We start from the raw sequence: 18666 nt of genomic DNA, 5'->3' as shown, positions 1-18666 counted from the left end.
TAAAAAAAAAAAAAATTGCAAAAATCGCTTTTCCAAAATGCATTACTCATCGAGTACTCACTATTGGTGTCAACATACGATCCAAGTTTCACTCTTTCCACTCCTTCTCTGGAAGACAAGCGAAAATTTCAAAAATATTTCAATCTCATTTTTCTCAAAAACTACTAGTCCGTTTGAAATGAAGTATTAGACTTTTTTGTAGATCTCGTCAAGCTCTACAAAAAAGCCTTATACCACTTTTCTAACAAATCGCCCGTTTACGAGATATACCACTTTGAATAAATGTACAAAAAAAAAAGTCGCTCTTCCAGAATGCTTCTCTCAACGAGTACACACCATTGATGTAAACATATCACTCAACACTCACTCTTACCACTCATTCTCTCGAAAACCGACCAAAATTTCAAAAATAATTCAATCTCATTTTTCTCAAAAACTACTGGTCCGTTTGCAATGAAGTATTAGACTTTTTTGTAAACCTTATCAAGCTCAACAAAAAAGCCTTATACTACTTTCCTAACAAACCGCCCGTTTACGAGATATAACACTTTGAAAAATTGTACAAAAAAAAAAGTCGCTCTTCCAGAATGCTTCTCTCAACGAGTACACACCATTGATGTAAACATATCACTCAAAATTCACTCTCACCACTCATTCTCTCGAAAACGGACCAAAATATCAAAAATAATTCAATCTCATTTTTCTCAAAAACTACTGGTCCGTTTGGAATGAAGTATCAGACTTTTTTGTAGATCTCATCAAGCTCTACAAAAAAGCCTTATGACACTTTCCAAACGAACCACACGTTTCCAAGATATTTGACCTTGAACATTCAGACACCCTTTTCTGACTTTCACATGAGAGATACAGGGTTGGTCTCCATAAGCAAACTTGTAGCACTCCTCAAGCTCCACACATTTGGTCCTATAGCACGACCCTGTATCTCTTACCGTTTACGAGATATATGCAATTGAAGATCTAAAACTAGGTATTCCCACAACTTTTATATTTTACATTATTTTGAAACTGCACCCCTATATTCTCAACCTTCATTCGATACTCTACAACTTCACCAAAAAAAAAAAACTCGGCAAACCTATAACCCTAACAAACCGCCCGTTTACGAGATATACCACTTTCAAAAATTATAAAAAAAAAAAAAAATTGCAAAAATCGCTTTTCCAAAATGCATTACTCATCAAGTACTCACTATTCGTGTCAACATACGATCCAAGTTTCACTCTTTCCACTCCTTCTCTGGAAGACAGGCAATAATTTCAAAAATATTTCAATCTCATTTTTTTCAAAAACTACCGGTCCGTTTGCAACAAGGTATAAGACTTTTTTGTAGATCTTATCAAGCTCTAAAAAAAGCCTTATGACACTTTGCAAACGAACCACACATTTACGAGATATTCGACCTTGAATATTCAGACATCCTTTTCTGCCTTTCACATAAGAGATACAAGGTTGGTCTATATAAGTAAACTTGTAGTACTCCTCAAGCCCTACACATTTGGTTTTATATCACAACCCTGTATCTCTCACCGTTTACGAGATATATGCAATTGAAAATCTAAAACTTTGTATTCCGACAATTTTTATATTTTACATAATTTTGCAACTACACCCCTATATACTCAACCTTCATCCAATACTCTAACACTTCACCAAATAAAAAAAACTCGGCAAACTTCTAACCCTTCGCAACAGCATTCGTTTTTGTGACACGCACACGTCGTATTCGATCGTTGAGATTTTCGAACCGTTTGCTTTTAGTTTGTCCGTCCTTCACCCGTTGTGTTTGATCGTCGGAATTTCTCTTTGTCGTTTACTTTTCACTCGCGCTACTTCGCATGTAGTCTATCCCGGACGAGCCCCCACGTTATAGCGGTACTTTTGCCGCTATTTTTTTTTACATTAATTTATTTGGTTATTGCACGGAAGATTTTACGGTATTTCCGTGAGATCAGCAAAGACCGGGCTGCAAAGCAACACACTGGGGAAAAACGTTAAAACGATTTAATGAAGGAATAATCAAAGAAAATACAAACGTAATAGTCTTGATACAAATGTTCACGGTATTAGTCTCTCGGTTACATTCTTCTTCGAATAATGACCGGCGTCAACGACGGTTAACGGAGAACGACTCTCCGTAATGCTCGCTCTGACTCGACAACATATCGCGGATCGTAGGTGACCGTTCATTCGGAAGTATTTACATTTTTGTAGAGGCCGTTTCGCGTTAACTTCCTACAGTATATAGCATAACTTATACAAAAACATTCCATTTACAAGTTTAAGGTTATCCTTAATTGTGCAATTAATGTAAGACGTTCAATGTCATAATGATATAAAAGGCGGATATTTTTGTAACATGTGTATGCGAGAACCCGAATATACTACTACAATGTATCTAACGTTTTGGGTGTGGCTTTGGGATATTGGGAAATTATTTTCAAGATTCTTGGCGTGTTACTGAGGGAGCGGGGTGACACTAGCACACATTGTCACCCAGGAGACGATGCAGCGCGAAATAATCACATTTGATGTCATTTTCGAAAATATATATTTTTAAACGCGAAAGATACTTCAAAAACTCTAAGTAACTATGTCAGAATGTGCTCTACATTCTAACACTATATGATCTAACCTAGATCGCGGGACCCCCTATAAAGATTATACCCTGCTTTAATTTTTGCGCTACAACTCTTAAGGAACTTTTCTCTTGCAACAAAAACACAATGTCATAAATCTGCTAGAGAATTGAAGAATGGTTAGGTATTTATAGGAATGGATGGGAATATTTTCCGATTAAGTAAAGTAAATTCATATGCACATCTTTTTGTAAATTATAGATTACTTGTGATAGCCCTGTAAAATTAGATAAGGAAACATCTAAAATCAAATAGGCTTTTATATATGTTGTTTTATGCTTCTTTCTCTTACGATATAACGCTTTAATAAGCGATTTGTCTCAAAACTTAAAAAAAAATATTAAAGTAATGCACTTTCGCTGTGTTATGTATTAGTTTCGGTTTTTTTTTTTTTTAATTATAAATTCTGTTGGCAATATACGTTTGCGAATATATCGTGCACAATTACATAGTTTGTCCATATAGACAAAGTCAGTGCATGCATACATTTTAACTTTCGAAATCAATAACCCAACAACACGTAATATTACATATTACATAAATTATACGTAATATTACATAAATATTATGTTGCACAATTATTAGTAATTTTGTATCGGTTGTTATCACAAATATTAATAACTCTTATATTTATTAGCATTTGTATAATTTTAATATAGTTCATATTTCAATTTGTCATATGTTGAGTGTATGTTAAGCCTACTTAGTGAAGGTACCATATCGTCGTAATGTGTGAGGATTTTAAGACTACTTTCACCATAATTTCTTGTAATACCTTTTATTACAAGCACAGGTAATTATTAACTTATTTAAGACAGTAGAAGAAGTTTTAACAGTATTTTATATTGTATCACACAAAATAATATTACGCGAGTTAAAAGCATGTATATCGAAATTCTAATTTTAAGCTGAAAACGCATTTACTGGATATTTGTATAATTTATACATTTATATATTTGGATATTTGTTTATTTTGTCTGTATATTATCTACGAACTAGTCCGGCATTATGTAGCACACTGTAGATTTTTTCCCTGGGTATTTTATCTGTTTCTCTATCAAGTACCTGCAAAATCAACATAGAAACCTTAAATAATTCCACAATGTCGATTTGCCTTTTCACTTTGACTACTTTTTATTTCGAATATATCGCAATCTCATTCTCATCGTATATATGATCGAAATATCAAATAATATCTTTTATACTGTCATGTTTCATAAAGCACGTTAAAAATTTTTCGTTATATTAGAATATGTAGTGTAATGAAAGAATTGAGTTAATAATATAAACTGATGTAAACTTTCAATTGGCAATTTGTCTACAAAATCATTGTACCTGTGATTCTTTATCAATAAACCAGGACTCTTTAGCAAGACCAGCTGCAATGTTGGAATTTTTATAAAAATCATTTCGCAATTCGTTAGGCAAATTATCTTCCATAGCAGAATTAATTAAGACAGCTGGATGAGCGAGCACTGTTGTGGGATGAGCGACGAAAATCGGCGTAGCCACACAAGTTGCCATCAATGTAAACAAAATGATGACGTTCATGCTGTTAGTAGGCATTTGATTCCTTCCAGTATTCCTCTGCAACGTCGGACACTTTTTCTCCAGGGCCGAAGAAACGAAATTTTAAATTAATTTCATTTATCATCGTGAAAATTCATATTATATTAAATTAGATTATAGCATTTCAATTCTCATCACTCATGAGCAATGATTTCTGCTATCTTGCAACTTTATACAATTAAAACTCGAATAACTTAGGTAACGATACACGAATAACGCGAAAATCAGCGAGTTACGCATAGTTTCATAGTAAATCCACACTTACCTCTCGGAACTGCCAAGATTTGCGATATTTCGTGACGACGTGTTTACCTCGTGCGTGTCTTACTGAGTGCAAGAGTCGTAACGGCTGTACTTATATATATACGCGTTGTCCGACCGGTGTTCTCGGCACGATAAAATTATATCCGACGTCTCTTATTCATTCGATAACTCTCTGTCTCTTTTCCTTGTCCTTACCTTCCGACGAGGTCGCTAATCTCCCATTGAACTGAGTCAAGGGTGACAATCTCCTCGACTTCTGAAGTACCACTAAATATCATAAAATACATCATTTTCCTCATACTCTTGAATTTCATCGATTTTATGTGCACGTCATAAACATTAGCATTACGTCGTAAACGTTGAAAGCGTCCAACGAAAGCACGTAATGGTACACAGTGTGAATATCCAATATCTGCTATACGTAATCGGGAGAGAGTGTTACTCTGAACTTGTGATCAGAATCGAATCAGATCGACCAATATATTTCTTTTCATCCTGTAAACTCTGAGTTCAACTACTTACGCAAATAGTACTTTCAGCGCACATACTACTTTCCGGTTTGCATTATGCATATGGCGTTTCGACGTAATGCAGTCAGAACCGGATTTGTTTTATGTGTGACCAAGCAACAATTTTTAGCATTATATCGCCTTAGACTCAATTATTATTATACTGTTGTTAGAACTAGTGTACAAATCGATTTTATAAAGAAAATGTGAAAATGACGAAGAAAACGAAATCGAATAAAATCTAATATATAAACATTTTCTGTAATATGTATACGATTAACTGGTTTCTAAATAAAGTAATTTTAATAAAATAAATCTAAGAAAGAGAGAGGTAACACACAGAATACATATATAGAATATTATATATATATATATATATATATATATATATATATATATATATATTAAAAGTTTTATCAAACTCTATAGTTTCTAATTATAGCTTCGTATACTGTGAGCATTAACAACTTCCTGAAACCTTTCTACGCTGAAGCTGACAAGGGCAACCGCTCAGCTGCTTATTTCTTAAAAGGTTATAACATTGACCCAAATAATGCAAATGGTTCCATTCTCTTACTCGTTAAGCGGACATAGATACAAAAGGTTTAATTCGTTTAACTGAGGAGAAATTTTTCAATAATGGTATGCGTTATTAAACAACGGCATATAAAATTTAATGTTAATTAAAAATAAAAACATCGTATTATCGCACATTAAAGTTGTACTCGTATATATTCTTAATCTTTTTAATAAAGTATTTTTAAACTTAACTATATATATATATATATATATATATATATATATATATATATATATATATATATATACAAACAGATAGACTTTAAAATGTATATTGTGTGTGTGTGTGTGTAGGGTGTGTGTTCTAGTCTCTCTTCCGCAATTTTTGTAGAAGTGTAGAACGGATTGATGTAAAAAATCTCATACCGTTTTTTGCGATATTTGCAAAAAATCTCTAAAGATATTAATTAAAAAAATCTAATAAATTATCACGTGCAATAGATGTGGTAGATGTTCTGCAGTGATATGCCGTTGTATACTTATACATTAGGTCAAACTGAACAAGAAAGTCCTCTATCATTTTGCAAATGACTACATAGGTTTTTAAGTATTAATTAAACACGATTTTTGTGCATTATCGCGCAGAATCATGTAACAATTTTCTTTCATTAATATCTAAAATCTACGTAGTTATTTGCAAATTGATAAAGAGCTCTTTTGTTCAATTTAAGATACTTTGTACACACACACATACATATATATATACATACATACCTGAAACGCGATAGATCGTTATTTTACATTCATTTCTTGTATGATTGCTCAAAGTGCATATTTCATCAATATTATCGATATTGGCAACGTGGAATTAGGCGTAAAAGCAGCGATTATTTAGTAGTACGGAAATATTTTGGAGAAATTTATAGGAGAATAAATTGTGTAAAATTCTACACGTTTACTTCATTAAAGACTTCATTAAAGTCTCTAAACGTTAAGTTGCGACCAGATAAATAAAATATAAATTTTCATATATGTGGGTACTAATAGTGGAATAAATAGTGACGTTTACATTCAAAAAAACTTTTATTGTTTTTCAAACAAAACTTTTATCGTTCATTGGAAAATGTTTAACTGTTAAAAAAACTCACACATGTTATTATCATATCTTATATATGTAATATTTTGCTTATAATGAAAAAAAATATCTATATCAAGCAGCGCAATAGTTCCGCGATAATATGTATATATATATATATATATATATTTTGCTTAATCGCATGTTGTTTACATTATACTGTTATTATTATTTGTAATAATCACAATATTCACCTAACCTATTTATTAGCTACTATTTAGTTTTAATTCATCTCCAGTTTATACTAGAAAAACATTTATACGAGAGTAAGAAAACACTTTGGAATCTTATAATATCTCAAACGTATTTTTTGTTTTTAGAAAAATGTTTTTAGAAAAATCGATATCTCGAATATTTTTTACAATTTATCGCTCTCTGAAAATATTTATCACAAAAATCATATTTTAAAAGAGAAAGTCAGCTAATATTCTTAATTGATAGTACTAGTACGCCGGAGAGATTGTTCTTTGATAAACTGGAACTGCGGTGTGTGCTACCGCAGGTGCGAGAGCTTTGCCAACTACCGGTACGGATCCATGTAGTTGCACGTGATCTACGCGAGCCGTTTTGATCAATGTAGGTTGCTGCACAGCAACTCTTTCAATTTTGGTTGCAGGCTCTACGATATCATATTCTTGAAAAGTCTCGATCGGTCTGCTGATAACAACGCGACGAGTGGATACGCGTTCTCCGGTTGGTTCAGCGTACTCCGGACTTGATGTCACGGATAAAATGCGCGCTCGTACGTATCCAGCATCACCGATTGGCGTCCCAATTGCTCCACCGCGACCAAAACCCACCTGAATATAATGTTTCCGTAACTAACAAATAAAATGAGTAAACTTAATGGAGTAAAATTAAAGTTAAAAAAAGCCACATTGAGTCTACTATAAAGTAACCATAACATATATATATATATATATATATATATATATATATATATATATATATATATATATATATATATATAAATAATCACTTACACATGTATGGAGTTACAAATGCACATTTATACTTGATATCTTTATAAATATACTCACAATCGCATATTAATGCAACAAAAGTGGGAAACACATTTATTGTCTATTAAGAAATTACCATGTGCGGAGAGAATTTTATAAAAGAATTGTTATAGAGTTTTGTAACAAAAAAACAGATCGAAATTCTATAGTAATTTATCAACCTTCTATTTGATACGTGCTATTTACATTTTAGATATTGAAATGTACTATTAAAGAATTTGCTATTGTTTCTAGCAAAATTCATCATGTTGTTCGACAAGATAGATTTTACTGACAGCTTAGAAACATAGTGAAACTGAAAAGAAAAAAGTATAGAAAAAGAAACTATAATATTCTCTCCTTTTGAAATATTTTTTAAACAGAGTATTGATTTTGCTAGCCGTAAGATTGTTTGATACCGACTCTTTGTGTGTAGAACAGTGATTCTTTTCACAATACCTCTGTAACACCGCTACGAGCAGTTAAGAGATCGATGAGTCTGTTTTGATTAATTTTACTATCCTCGGCACTGATTCTTCGACTGGGTATCACAGTTGGAGAAGGATCATGAGCGATAAACCGTGTAACAGACGTGTCCAAGGGCGTACCACTCGATTCGGCGACTACACGAGGCTCAAATTTTCGAACCTACAAAATATATGACGAAACTTTATTCGCTCGAAACCTACTGTAAATTCTTTTTACTTGTATCCAATATTGCTTTCGCCATATCGAATTTCAATACAGTATCTTATACACTTTTCTGGAAAAAAATGTTCAATTATCGCGAATAAATTGATTTTGATATTAAATGGAGACAAAAAAAGATTTTACTTTCTTCCTGATTCTCGATAAAATGACATATGTTATCATACCAAGAGATACAATCATATACCTGAGGAAGGCGCGCTCGATTAATGGCATTACGAAAATCAGGATTCTCAATCACGACGGACTCGCTTTCCACGTTATTGATACTGGGGTTATTCGGTGCTGACGTTGAGGAGGGAAACGACAAAGGCGACGATGTCGTGTGAGAGATGACAGGAGCGATCGGAAGATGAACAGATGCGACTACAGGGATGGCCGTAGGTGCGACTGGTACGTTATCAGGGATCACGTCGGCGTGAGCGTAAATGCCATGAGCATGAGGATATTCCAAAGTTTGAGTGACGACTGGTCCTTTTTGCAGCTTCGATGTCGGTTCGTCCAGCTCAACTACAGCTGACCCAGCTGGACGGATAATTACCCGCTCTTCGATGTCGTAAAATTGTTTCTGAATCGCTGGACGACGCACCTAATAGCATAATATAGATCTATTCGAATTTCGAGAAAACATTGTCGAAAAGTGAATAGTTTATGAGATATTTCATATTTTGTATTGAAAAGTATCTGCAAACAATGTAAAATATCTCGGAGAATATTCATTTTCCGATAAATTTATCTCAGTATTTTTGTACTGAACAGGATGACCACAAGAACTGACTAGTATTAGGAAAATTATGTGATACCACTTAAAATATTAAAGTTGATCTTGACAAGTCTTCAAAGTCTTTCCAATATATCATCATCTTCTCTTTTTCAAATCATAACAACTATCATTTAACACATAAAATGGCACTCTCTGTATATATATGCCGTTTACTTTAAAATTGGTTTAAAATAAGTTAGCACGCGTGCGTTGTGCATAATGAAGCGTAATAATAACAATCTGTAACCGATTACCGTGGCATTGGCGTGTTCCAGCACGCGATGCGACTCTTTTTAAGCATACCCCATTTTCGAAACATACTCACCTCAATCTTACGGCTCGTGACCGCAGGCTTCACCACATCGAGTTGTTTCTCCACCAAACCAGGTTGAGCTTCTATCGTAGTGACCGGTACATGAGATACCGTCGGTACGTGCTTGATGAAAGGTACAGCGGCTACCGCGGGTACCTGAGCGTTCGCATATCCGACGTGGTGCGTCTCGATCTTGCCGGGAATCACTGGGGCTACGTACTGAAGAGACGTCTCGACATTGTGCAATGAAGTATCGGAGACGTGCTCGAACGCCTCATCCTGCGTTTGAAGACTGTCCACATATGTTACACCCGCCGGGTTCAAGTACGGCATCCTAATAGTTACATGACCGCAAAAACCGATTTGAAGCAGCGCCGCTATTATTGCGAACAGTCGCATCCTGTGAATAAAATCGTTCTGATCGACATGGGCACGATTATTTTTTTAGTCTTTTAATGTTAAACGTAACTAAGCGAGTGCTGCAATCTCGGAGAAAGTCTGACATTCGGTTCAACGAATACAAAAGAAAAATCTATTTATTTACAATTAATGTGGTACAAACATCTGTCATTGAAACATAGAGTTTAATAGCTTTTCTTTTTTATTACAATAACTCGTAATAATATTCTTAGGTAATCCACCCGGAGAAAAGAATTGATTGTATTAAAGTATAGTTTTAATAAAACGAATCAACGTGTTTTGGTTGAAAAATGCAGAAATTCTGATTCTTATGACTCAAATTTGATTCCAAGTACCAAAAGTTCCGTTTTCTTCAATCAATACGCGTTGGTTTGTTTATTACAACCAAATTTCATATTAATATATTTCTTCTTCTCCATGCATCTAAAAATAAACGAACGTCAACGTTGATATGCCTACCAACCGTTCTCATTTATAAAACCACACGGAGACTTTGTCCATTAATGACTATCTGTTTTTTTAAGAAGAAAATAATTTCTATAGAAATTATCACCTTGCAGCCAACGAAGTGAATAGTACGCGATGCAACGAAGGGTTATGAGACTGTGTCTTAGCCGTGGCACTCCGACTTACTTATATGGACACATGAGGGGCAATACAACCGCCCCTTCCAACAAAGATAATCACGTCGGTGCCCCTTCCAATGAAACAAGGGTCTGGCCTGTCAGGTCCGGTCAAAATTGGGTCGGTCTGCCTCTGTGCGTGAAATGGTGCTCGCGAATTCGAGCATTGATGTTGATCAAACTAATATTGGATACTTTAAATTTAATAAATTCAATAAGTTGATGTAGAACCTCGCACACGTGTGAGAATCTTTAGTTTAGTCGTAAGGAGCGTAATAATTCATTTAATTACTCGTTGGATTGGCTAATATTGATTAATTATAACGATAGGAGAATAAAAGAGTAAAAGTGATAGCTGAGAGAAAATTGGTCTTACGATCGACAAAGACGATGTGATTGTGTGGATTGCAGCTGTAAATTCGAAAGTGAAAAATTTATTTCGGTCGATAATTTCTCGACTGACTCGATTGTATAGTCGAATTGCTATTCGTATCACGTACCTGAGTTTACTTGAAATTCAACGCTTCCAATATCGGTGGTAAATGCAAATTCGCATTCGGAAATATGCCTTACATTCTCTGAAGCAACATCCTAGGTTTTTTATTATCGCATCATATTTTTACCAATTCATTTTTACTTTCTTATTCTTCTTTCGAGTTACGAAAGCAAGTGTAGTAGTTTTAGTAAAAAAACCGGTTCGACGAGTATCGTGAAAACATTGAAATATCGATCGATAAAATAAAAAAAATGTAATCTGTTGGCAAACATGATCGATTTACATTTGACAAACATCACCATGTCCTTGACCTTCCATATGTGATGGTTCGATTAATATAAAGAATGATACAATCTCCGCCTTTTTCGATCGGTGAAAGTGGATCGGTGGACAGTGTATATACACACTGCGAACATAATAAAGAGGCAGCCACGATAAAGTCACCTAATTTTAAGTAGAGAGAATGGTGCATCTTTGTAATCAACAATCCATACGTGGGATTGTGTTAAATTAGACAGGGTGGCGATCGATTTGTGTAACATTTACGATACAACAAAAAACACGATAGAATTTGACTCAGAATAAGATTAAAAATGTATTAAAGAAAATGTAATAACAATCGCACAATAATTTATGGACTGTGAGTCAAATAATTATTATTGCTTCATTATTTTCTTTGGTTTACATAACTTAGTTTTACATTTCCTTGGATTTTATCAGCAGATCAGCAAAAATAGGGCATTCTTTGAATGTTCTTGAATATCGCAGTGCCCAAGAACCTGTCGTCCTTCGTAATGTAATTGTCGATGTTTAAAGTGTACGCACTTATTGCTTTAACCTCATATATCATATAAACTTTTGCGTACGAAACCAATTGCACCGATTCAAGGAGAAGAATCGCTCACTTCGTATGCTACTTTTTTTACTTCGATACATCCGTATGTTAGATACGTATGCAAAATATTTCATTCACATGCTGTAGTTTTAAAAATAAATTTCTCGACAAATATAAACTACGCAAATTAAGCAAAAATATTTTTTGCAATAATATTACGAGGAATATCATTTTCGCATTTTCTTGCACTTTATGAAGATACCAATGTAAATGACAAATGTCGATAACATTGAGACGATCTTCATAACATCGTTTCAGAGAAATATCTACACGATCACACTACTCTTTCTGTAACTTTCTTGTGCATACAGATCTTATATAAATAAATGTGCTGTTTTGTTTTGTCACATTTAGCGGAACATATTAATTAACGTATGTAAAAAAATATTTCTGCGACCTTTTTGTATTCTATTTTTAAGCTTCTAAATTTTACTGTAAAGGTACAAAAGTGTTCTTTAAAGCTTTCCTGAGCGTATCAAACACAAGTTTGGTGCGTATAAACTGCAGAATTGTATTAGTCAAATATAAAACTTTTGTATTAGTGAAATATATTTACGCAAACTGACAACTCGAGATGTCAATTTTGAAACTTTTTATCGTTTTCGTCACGTATTGAGTAATGCTCGAATTCATCTTCTCGTGCGCGCGCGTACATACTTTCATTTTTTAAGAACATTTATAATTCTGTACTATTAATCAACGTAAATTTTGCAAAATGAATAGTAGTATGTTGTCGAGTAAAATTTTCAAGTAAAGCATTCTTTTAAAGGAAAGACTTTTTGCAAATTAAGAAAACCTGAAGGTCATCCGATGAAAAGTGATCCTTCAATTACTTGGAGAAACGCATGTCTCGGAGTCTTAATGATACTGTAGCGCAACGTTTGAAAACAAAATGAGCGTTTATTGAAAAACACGTTTCGTACTCCACAATCATGTAATCGACTGTCTCTGTTTACGGAACGTTTATTGTATCGCAATCATAGTTATCACATGTATCATAATTATCATACGTAGTAAGATGAAGAGCGTTACTTTCTATAACACGTGACCAATTCATTTTCTTTCACATTGCAAAATAACAAAGTTTAAAGAGATGTGCAAAAACAAGTAAGAGGAAGCGAGTAGATTATACACATCACAAAGTAAAATTTTTAAACATGTTTATTAGTTAAATTCTAATATTTACAAAGAAATATAAATTAATAATCGTTCGACTCAGCACCGTCGCACTTACCATCTACAGATAATAGCGCGTAAGGCCGTGCATCGTTGTGCGTCAGCTTTACGTTACAAAAAAATTAGGTTCACTTTGATCAAATTAACGCAACAATCTTCCGTCCCGACTTATTAACTCGTGATACGAATTGTACATAATTTAACATAAGTCGTAAATTTTGATACGACACTCTAGAAAAACTACGTAATATCGTCTGATCATCTAGCAATGGGCAAGGTTGAAATTGCATAAAAAATAACTCGAACGTTTCTTCTTTTTTATCAAATTGACATATTCTTATCGAAGGACCAACTTGAAAAAATGTATCAAATATAAAATAACGATGAAATATCAAGCAGCAATAGCAGTCGATCAGATTCAATATTTCCGCACGGAAAATTAAAACTCAAAAAAAGAAGGAAGATAGCCACATTCATAAGAAAAAAAAAAAAAAAAAGAAAAAAATAAACAAAAGAGAAATTTAAAAAAAGATCGACTCGGTTCGAGTTTCCTACTTTGCCATCACCTGCTGACAACGACAAAGACTACACGGCGAAAACTACTCGTTCTGCCTGAATGGCGGTTGTCTAGTGCCAAAGCTAGACTCCAAGGGTATCAAGTAGGTGACCTTCTCGCTAGCGCCGGTATCACCCTGCTTGAGAACGGACGTATTCTTTCTGGTGGGTCTTTGCGAATGCTGTACAACCTCCTCATAAGCGACGTACTCGGGCCTGACGACTGGCCGCTGCTTCTTCAAGTAATAAGCGGCGGAGGTGCTCTCCGGCACGTAGCTGCGCTGAGTAGGTTTCACCGTCTGAGGTATCGGGGTAACGCTGTAACCAGCGTTGATCAGAGCAGACAGCTCCTCTTGGGTCAGAGGTTGTTGATCCTTGGGCGAGGGAATACGTACGACTTGAGGTCCGTTGAGCGAATCTTGGTCGATAATCTCCTCGACGGTGAAAGACTTGACGGGCGACTTCTTCAGGAGACCCGACTGGGAGATATAAACGGAAGACTGAGTTGGCGGGACCTTCAGTTTGTGCAGCTGACGGGGCTGATTGATAACGGGGCTTGACTGAACGTCCACTTGGTCTCGGGACTCACCGGACTCTGGCTTCGGTACCGACCTAGAAACGTAAGTGGAGCCGGAAGTCTGATACTTGTTGTCGTCGTTGGTGAAGTAACTATTAGGCGGCGGGAGCTTGGGAGTATTAGGCAGGAGGTATTGAATAACCGGTGTGCCATCGGGATCGACTTTCTTAGATACAGCCTGAGCTCTCGCGGCCGCCAAGATCTCGTTGTTGGCCTTGGCGCGCGATTGCTGATAGACCTTATACAGAGCCTCAGCTTGGGCCTGTGCCAAAGCCTGCGCCTGAGCTTGTGCGCGCAATTGATTTCTTTCAAAGTTCAAAGCATCGTTATGGGCTTTCTCTTGAGCTTTCACAGTAGCATCCTGCTGAGCTTCGACATGACGAATGGCGTCTTGATGCGCCTTGTATTCAGCGGCTGTTTGCAGCCTTCTGGCTTCAGCGGTTTCGGCGGCAGCTTGAGCCTTCAGCTTGGCCCTGTAAGCGGCCTCTGGGTCTTTCGGTTCCAGTTGGCCATCGATGTGTGCTCGTCCAGCATCGCTCACTTGAGTTCCTTGCTGAATCTGCTCCAAGGCACTTTGCTGCCTGTACCTCTCGTGATCGATCCTGATCTGCTCTAAAGCAGCTTCGCGATGCTTCTGATAAGAGTCCTGGGCGATCTTTTGGAAGGCTAAGGCCTGCGCCTCAGCGTGGGCTTGAGCTCTAGCGTTCGCCTCGGCTTCAGCTTGGGCTTTTAGTTGAGCTCCATCGTCCACGTAGTCGTACTGCGGAGACGGTCTAAAAGGTCGGATGCCCTTCGTCGAGTAATCCGGCGTCTGGTGCACTGCTTGATATTGAAGTTGGACCGGCTGCTCGATGGCCTGGTATGTTGCTGCCACTCGTTGCTGCGGTTGATAACGAGGAGGTGGGCTAGTCTCGATGTGATACTGCTCAGGTAAGTGGGATGCTGGCGCTGGTGCCGCCGTTGGTTTCACGTATTGCGGCTGCGAGTAATCGTTCTTCGCTTGCGTCGGGATCAGATTGAATTCCTGCGCCTGATTGGCGGACACCAGCTGCAGTAGTTCCTGCTCGAAAGTGCCCAATTTTGGTTGAGAGTAAGACTCCAGTTGGTAAGTAGACGCGCCGGACAGTCCACGGGCTGATTGCAATGCTGCGGCATGATTCTGTGCGTCGACATGCGCCTGAGCTTGTGCCGTGGCTTCGGCATGAGACAATGCCTGAGAGTGCAGTTGAGGTCTTGGTCGTGGAGGAACTACGGCGGGTTTGCGGTAATTGTAATACGCCTGCTGCAGTGCCTGTTGCTGTTTTGCATAAGCTGGCAACGGCCTGCGCTGTGGCGCATTATTCGCATTTGTATACGCATGCGGCTCGGTTCCAGTGAATTGCTGCAAGATGGCCAAGTACTCGGGTGACAACTGAAATTTGCACATTTGCCGTATCAATCGAATGAAGGTCGATTCGCACGAGACGATTCTAGTTAGCGGTTGAAAGCAAATAACCTATTAATTGAGACTGACTATGTCTCGTCGAAGATTAAAATCTTGCCATGTAAAATAGGTCGAAACGTATGATGTATGTTTACGAAACCTGAGTTTTGGGTTTAAAGTGAAACATCCAGTTATATTGGCATCTCCGTTAGTTATTGACACTTTGAAAAAATCTGGTTTTTCTTGCATTCCAACATTACAATTAAACTACTTTTGTTTATATCTTATGATCTCAAAATAGATTTTCACAACAAAAACTGTAAACACGTGCCGCTACTCGCACGAAAAAACCAGATTTCTCTTGAATGTCATCGACTAAGGACGATGCTAGTATTCGGGTTTACTCCAATATCATCGATATTCACATGTCATCATTTACAATTGCGATTCTTTATAAAAAGAATTTTGATAAGATGATATTCGTTTGGATCTCCTCCATCCTCCCCTCTTTCACCACTTTTCCCCCTCGATCTAGGAAAAGACTTTCTTCGATATTGACTTTCGCAATACTGGTTACAAGTTTGATCGCAGGTGTCACGACAAAAAGTGGCCATTGAAGATGGCATCTTTCTCTTTCTCGTTTCGCCAGATCTTCGTGTTGAACTTGATCTTACAAGCAGACGTCGAAGGTTATTGCCCTATGAATATTTGCGACGGCATTGCACAGCGGATGGGCTAGTGACCGATAAAGGAGCGACGGTCGTTTTCTAACGCCCGCGACAATAATGATTCATCCTACTCCCGCCGTAACGGTACCGGCGGCAAGGCCGCGGGGTAGAAATAATCGCACGTACGAGATTTTATACAGCTGGATACTTACTCGCGCTCGTCGAAGTGGGTGTGGTTGTACCGGTTCTATTAGGTCGGGGCGATTAGAAGGCGTGCAAAAGTCAGCGAGTTATGCAAGCGAGCGAGCGCATTCGAGCACATGATACTACCGAGCGATCACGAGCGAGCGCGTAGGTGGCATTCGAAGAGATATATCTTAAATTGTAGCGCAACAGAGTCCCTAATTTTCTGAGAAATTCGCGAATGCGTTAATTTCTACGTAACATTGTTCATGAATCCAACTAAAGCGACAAATAATGCGAGCTATCCTCAGCGCGACGAAATTTTAATTGATACATTCGAAATTCGTGGAGAGGAGAAACTCTCGCAAAAGTGTCGATAATGATTATTGTTGCAATATTTCAAGCTCGAACAGAGTCAACTTGTTCTAAGAAGAGATCAAAGGACCGGAGGAGAGAAGCGTCCGACATTTCGCGGCTCTCGCAGGATGGAATGTACAATCTCTCGTTATCCTCAAAGTGCACCGGTGAAATGGAAATCCTCGTACAAGTAATGAAAGTAATTGAGTCGAGCCACGAGTCTTACTCGCACGTTGCGACAGAACGCCTAGATGTTAAAGGTGTCTTTCTCTGTGCGCTGTCGCGCTCGTTTCAAGCACAGTGGAACAAAAAAAAGCTGTTGTTCATGGCTAGTTAGTCAGCGACTTAGTGGGTGATAGGCGGTCAATAGTTACGGTTGACCGCCGACTATGACGCTAAACGCTCGATAAAACACGCTCAATCCCGGACGTTCCTCCAATGATGCGGTTAATCTCGCCAAGATGATTTAACACGACGTACCTCTCGACCGTCATCACCGTGCCGAACGACGAATTGGCTGGGTGAAGCTCCATAAACGGCACTGGTTGAGACTGGTGACCTCTTGACAGGATCTTTGACATCGATCTCCAGCATAACGATGTCATCGGCGTTGGCCGAGGACGATTCCGTCTTCTTCACGACGCTGGCAACGGTCTCCTCTCCAGCGGAGACTGCCAAAAAACCTGTTGGTTTTTTTAAATTCTTTGTTTATTCTACTTCACATACACATTGCGCGTCATGTATGACGCCATTGTAACTAGAATTACTTACACGATTTTTCACCTAACGCATGTGTACGTAAGGCTGGAAATCGTATAAGGGAGAGTCGCCGAAACTGTACGAACCGATCTCCTAAATCATATCCCAACAATCGAATCTGATCTTCTTAAATATTTTTAGCACGTACAAAATAAGACACAAACTAAAATGTTTAATTTCTTATTGTTAATTTATTTTTTATTTTTTACCATTAGATGTCATTCATATACTCAATAATAATTGAGACATTAATGAAATTCATAAAACTGGTATGATTTCGACAACTCTTCCCTATCTCGCGATCTAAGGAAGCATATATGACCCTGACTTTATAAAGGATTGCTTTCATTTCAAGATATATTAATCGTGAGAGAGATTCGGATTCAATCGATTAAATGATTTACGGGCAAATACATTAGCGCAAATACATTAACGTAGAATATTTGGTTTGCATAACAAAGTGCGTTTGTTTGAAAACTTTTCGTATATGCCCTTCGTTGCGTAAGACGTCAAAAATTCTATGCGAGCGCTATCGCGGTGTTTGCTGGTCGAATAATCGAACGCAGAGGTGACTTTTATATCGTTCTGCTTGACTGCGAGCGCCCAACGCGCGCGGAGCTGGGAAAGTAACGCAGAGAAAGTTACAAGCGACGTGCGCTCGAGAAACTCTTCCCACGGATTTTACTTTCAACGTTTTCAGACGTTCACCGACGGAAAAGGACGAAAATCGACGTGCTGAGCATTTCGACAGATTACCAACGAATCTAGGAGAGTGATATATATAGTTCAGTACAGATAGAGAATACAATGGTTAAATCTATTTAATGATAGAACATCGGGAAGAAAAAATCACGTGTCGGCAGAATCCAATCTCGAGCATGTATTGTTAATTAATATCGTATATTAATGTACATCGATCGAATTAAGAAGGTAGTAACGCTGTGTGTCGTATTTTCAATATGACACATCAAGGGGATCAATTATAAACTTGATATTTATAGATGTAAAATTATATATATTTCTATACATTTATTTCTAAGTAATAAATGTTAATTTAAAACAAGGCTATATATATATATATATATATATATATATA

General features: G+C 37.1%; 3 protein-coding genes across 4 annotated transcripts in view; all 3 read right to left on the bottom strand.

Annotated features, from left to right (window-relative positions):
- Positions 1–3419: 3419 nt before the first annotated feature.
- LOC116848336 lies at positions 3420–4610 on the bottom strand. Of its 2 annotated transcripts, none has more exons than XM_032824291.1 (3): positions 4492–4610; positions 3993–4265; positions 3420–3722 (listed from the first exon to the last, which is right to left on the bottom strand). In XM_032824291.1, exons 2-3 carry the CDS (start codon positions 4221–4223, stop codon positions 3642–3644), a joined length of 312 nt encoding a protein of 103 aa, XP_032680182.1. In that variant the 5' UTR covers positions 4224–4265; positions 4492–4610; the 3' UTR covers positions 3420–3641. The 2 variants fall into 2 exon arrangements, with proteins under 2 accessions (XP_032680182.1, XP_032680183.1); XM_032824292.1 differs by having other exon boundaries at positions 3993–4275; positions 4493–4549.
- Positions 4611–6275: 1665 nt separating this feature from the next.
- LOC116848335 lies at positions 6276–10471 on the bottom strand. Its single transcript, XM_032824290.1, has 5 exons — positions 10412–10471; positions 9451–9838; positions 8550–8951; positions 8114–8302; positions 6276–7453 (listed from the first exon to the last, which is right to left on the bottom strand). Exons 2-5 carry the CDS (start codon positions 9835–9837, stop codon positions 7097–7099), a joined length of 1335 nt encoding a protein of 444 aa, XP_032680181.1. The 5' UTR covers position 9838; positions 10412–10471; the 3' UTR covers positions 6276–7096.
- Positions 10472–13015: 2544 nt separating this feature from the next.
- LOC116848370 (general transcriptional corepressor CYC8-like) overlaps positions 13016–18666 on the bottom strand; it is a 14242-nt gene continuing 8591 nt past the window's right edge. The window contains exons 2-3 of the mRNA XM_032824363.1: positions 17292–17494; positions 13016–15591 (exon numbers count right to left, since the gene is read on the bottom strand). Of these exons, the coding sequence (XP_032680254.1) occupies positions 13648–15591; positions 17292–17494 (2147 nt within the window). The 3' untranslated portion in view covers positions 13016–13647. The remainder of the gene's footprint in view (positions 15592–17291; positions 17495–18666) is intronic.

Source organism: Odontomachus brunneus, unplaced genomic scaffold (genome assembly GCF_010583005.1).
Source record: "Odontomachus brunneus isolate Ranch 3 - 2012 unplaced genomic scaffold, Obru_v1 Obru_scaffold_093, whole genome shotgun sequence".
In the NCBI taxonomy this organism is placed as follows: Eukaryota; Metazoa; Arthropoda; class Insecta; order Hymenoptera; family Formicidae; genus Odontomachus; species Odontomachus brunneus.
Note: the sequence above shows the minus strand (reverse complement) of the source record. Positions and strands in the feature narration are given on the sequence as shown.

Excerpts from the sequence above, each read along its gene's own strand:
- LOC116848336 (XM_032824291.1), bottom strand. The coding sequence starts at position 4,223 with ATGCCTACTAACAGCATGAACGTCATCATTTTGTTTACATTGATGGCA. Across the intron at positions 3,723-3,992 it reads TTATTGATAAAGAATCACAG|GTACTTGATAGAGAAACAGA; the intron begins GTACAATGATTT and ends TTGATTTTGCAG.
- LOC116848335 (XM_032824290.1), bottom strand. The coding sequence starts at position 9,837 with ATGCGACTGTTCGCAATAATAGCGGCGCTGCTTCAAATCGGTTTTTGC. Across the intron at positions 8,303-8,549 it reads ATCGAGCGCGCCTTCCTCAG|GTTCGAAAATTTGAGCCTCG; the intron begins GTATATGATTGT and ends TATATTTTGTAG. Across the intron at positions 7,454-8,113 it reads CTCGTAGCGGTGTTACAGAG|GTGGGTTTTGGTCGCGGTGG; the intron begins GTATTGTGAAAA and ends CATTATATTCAG.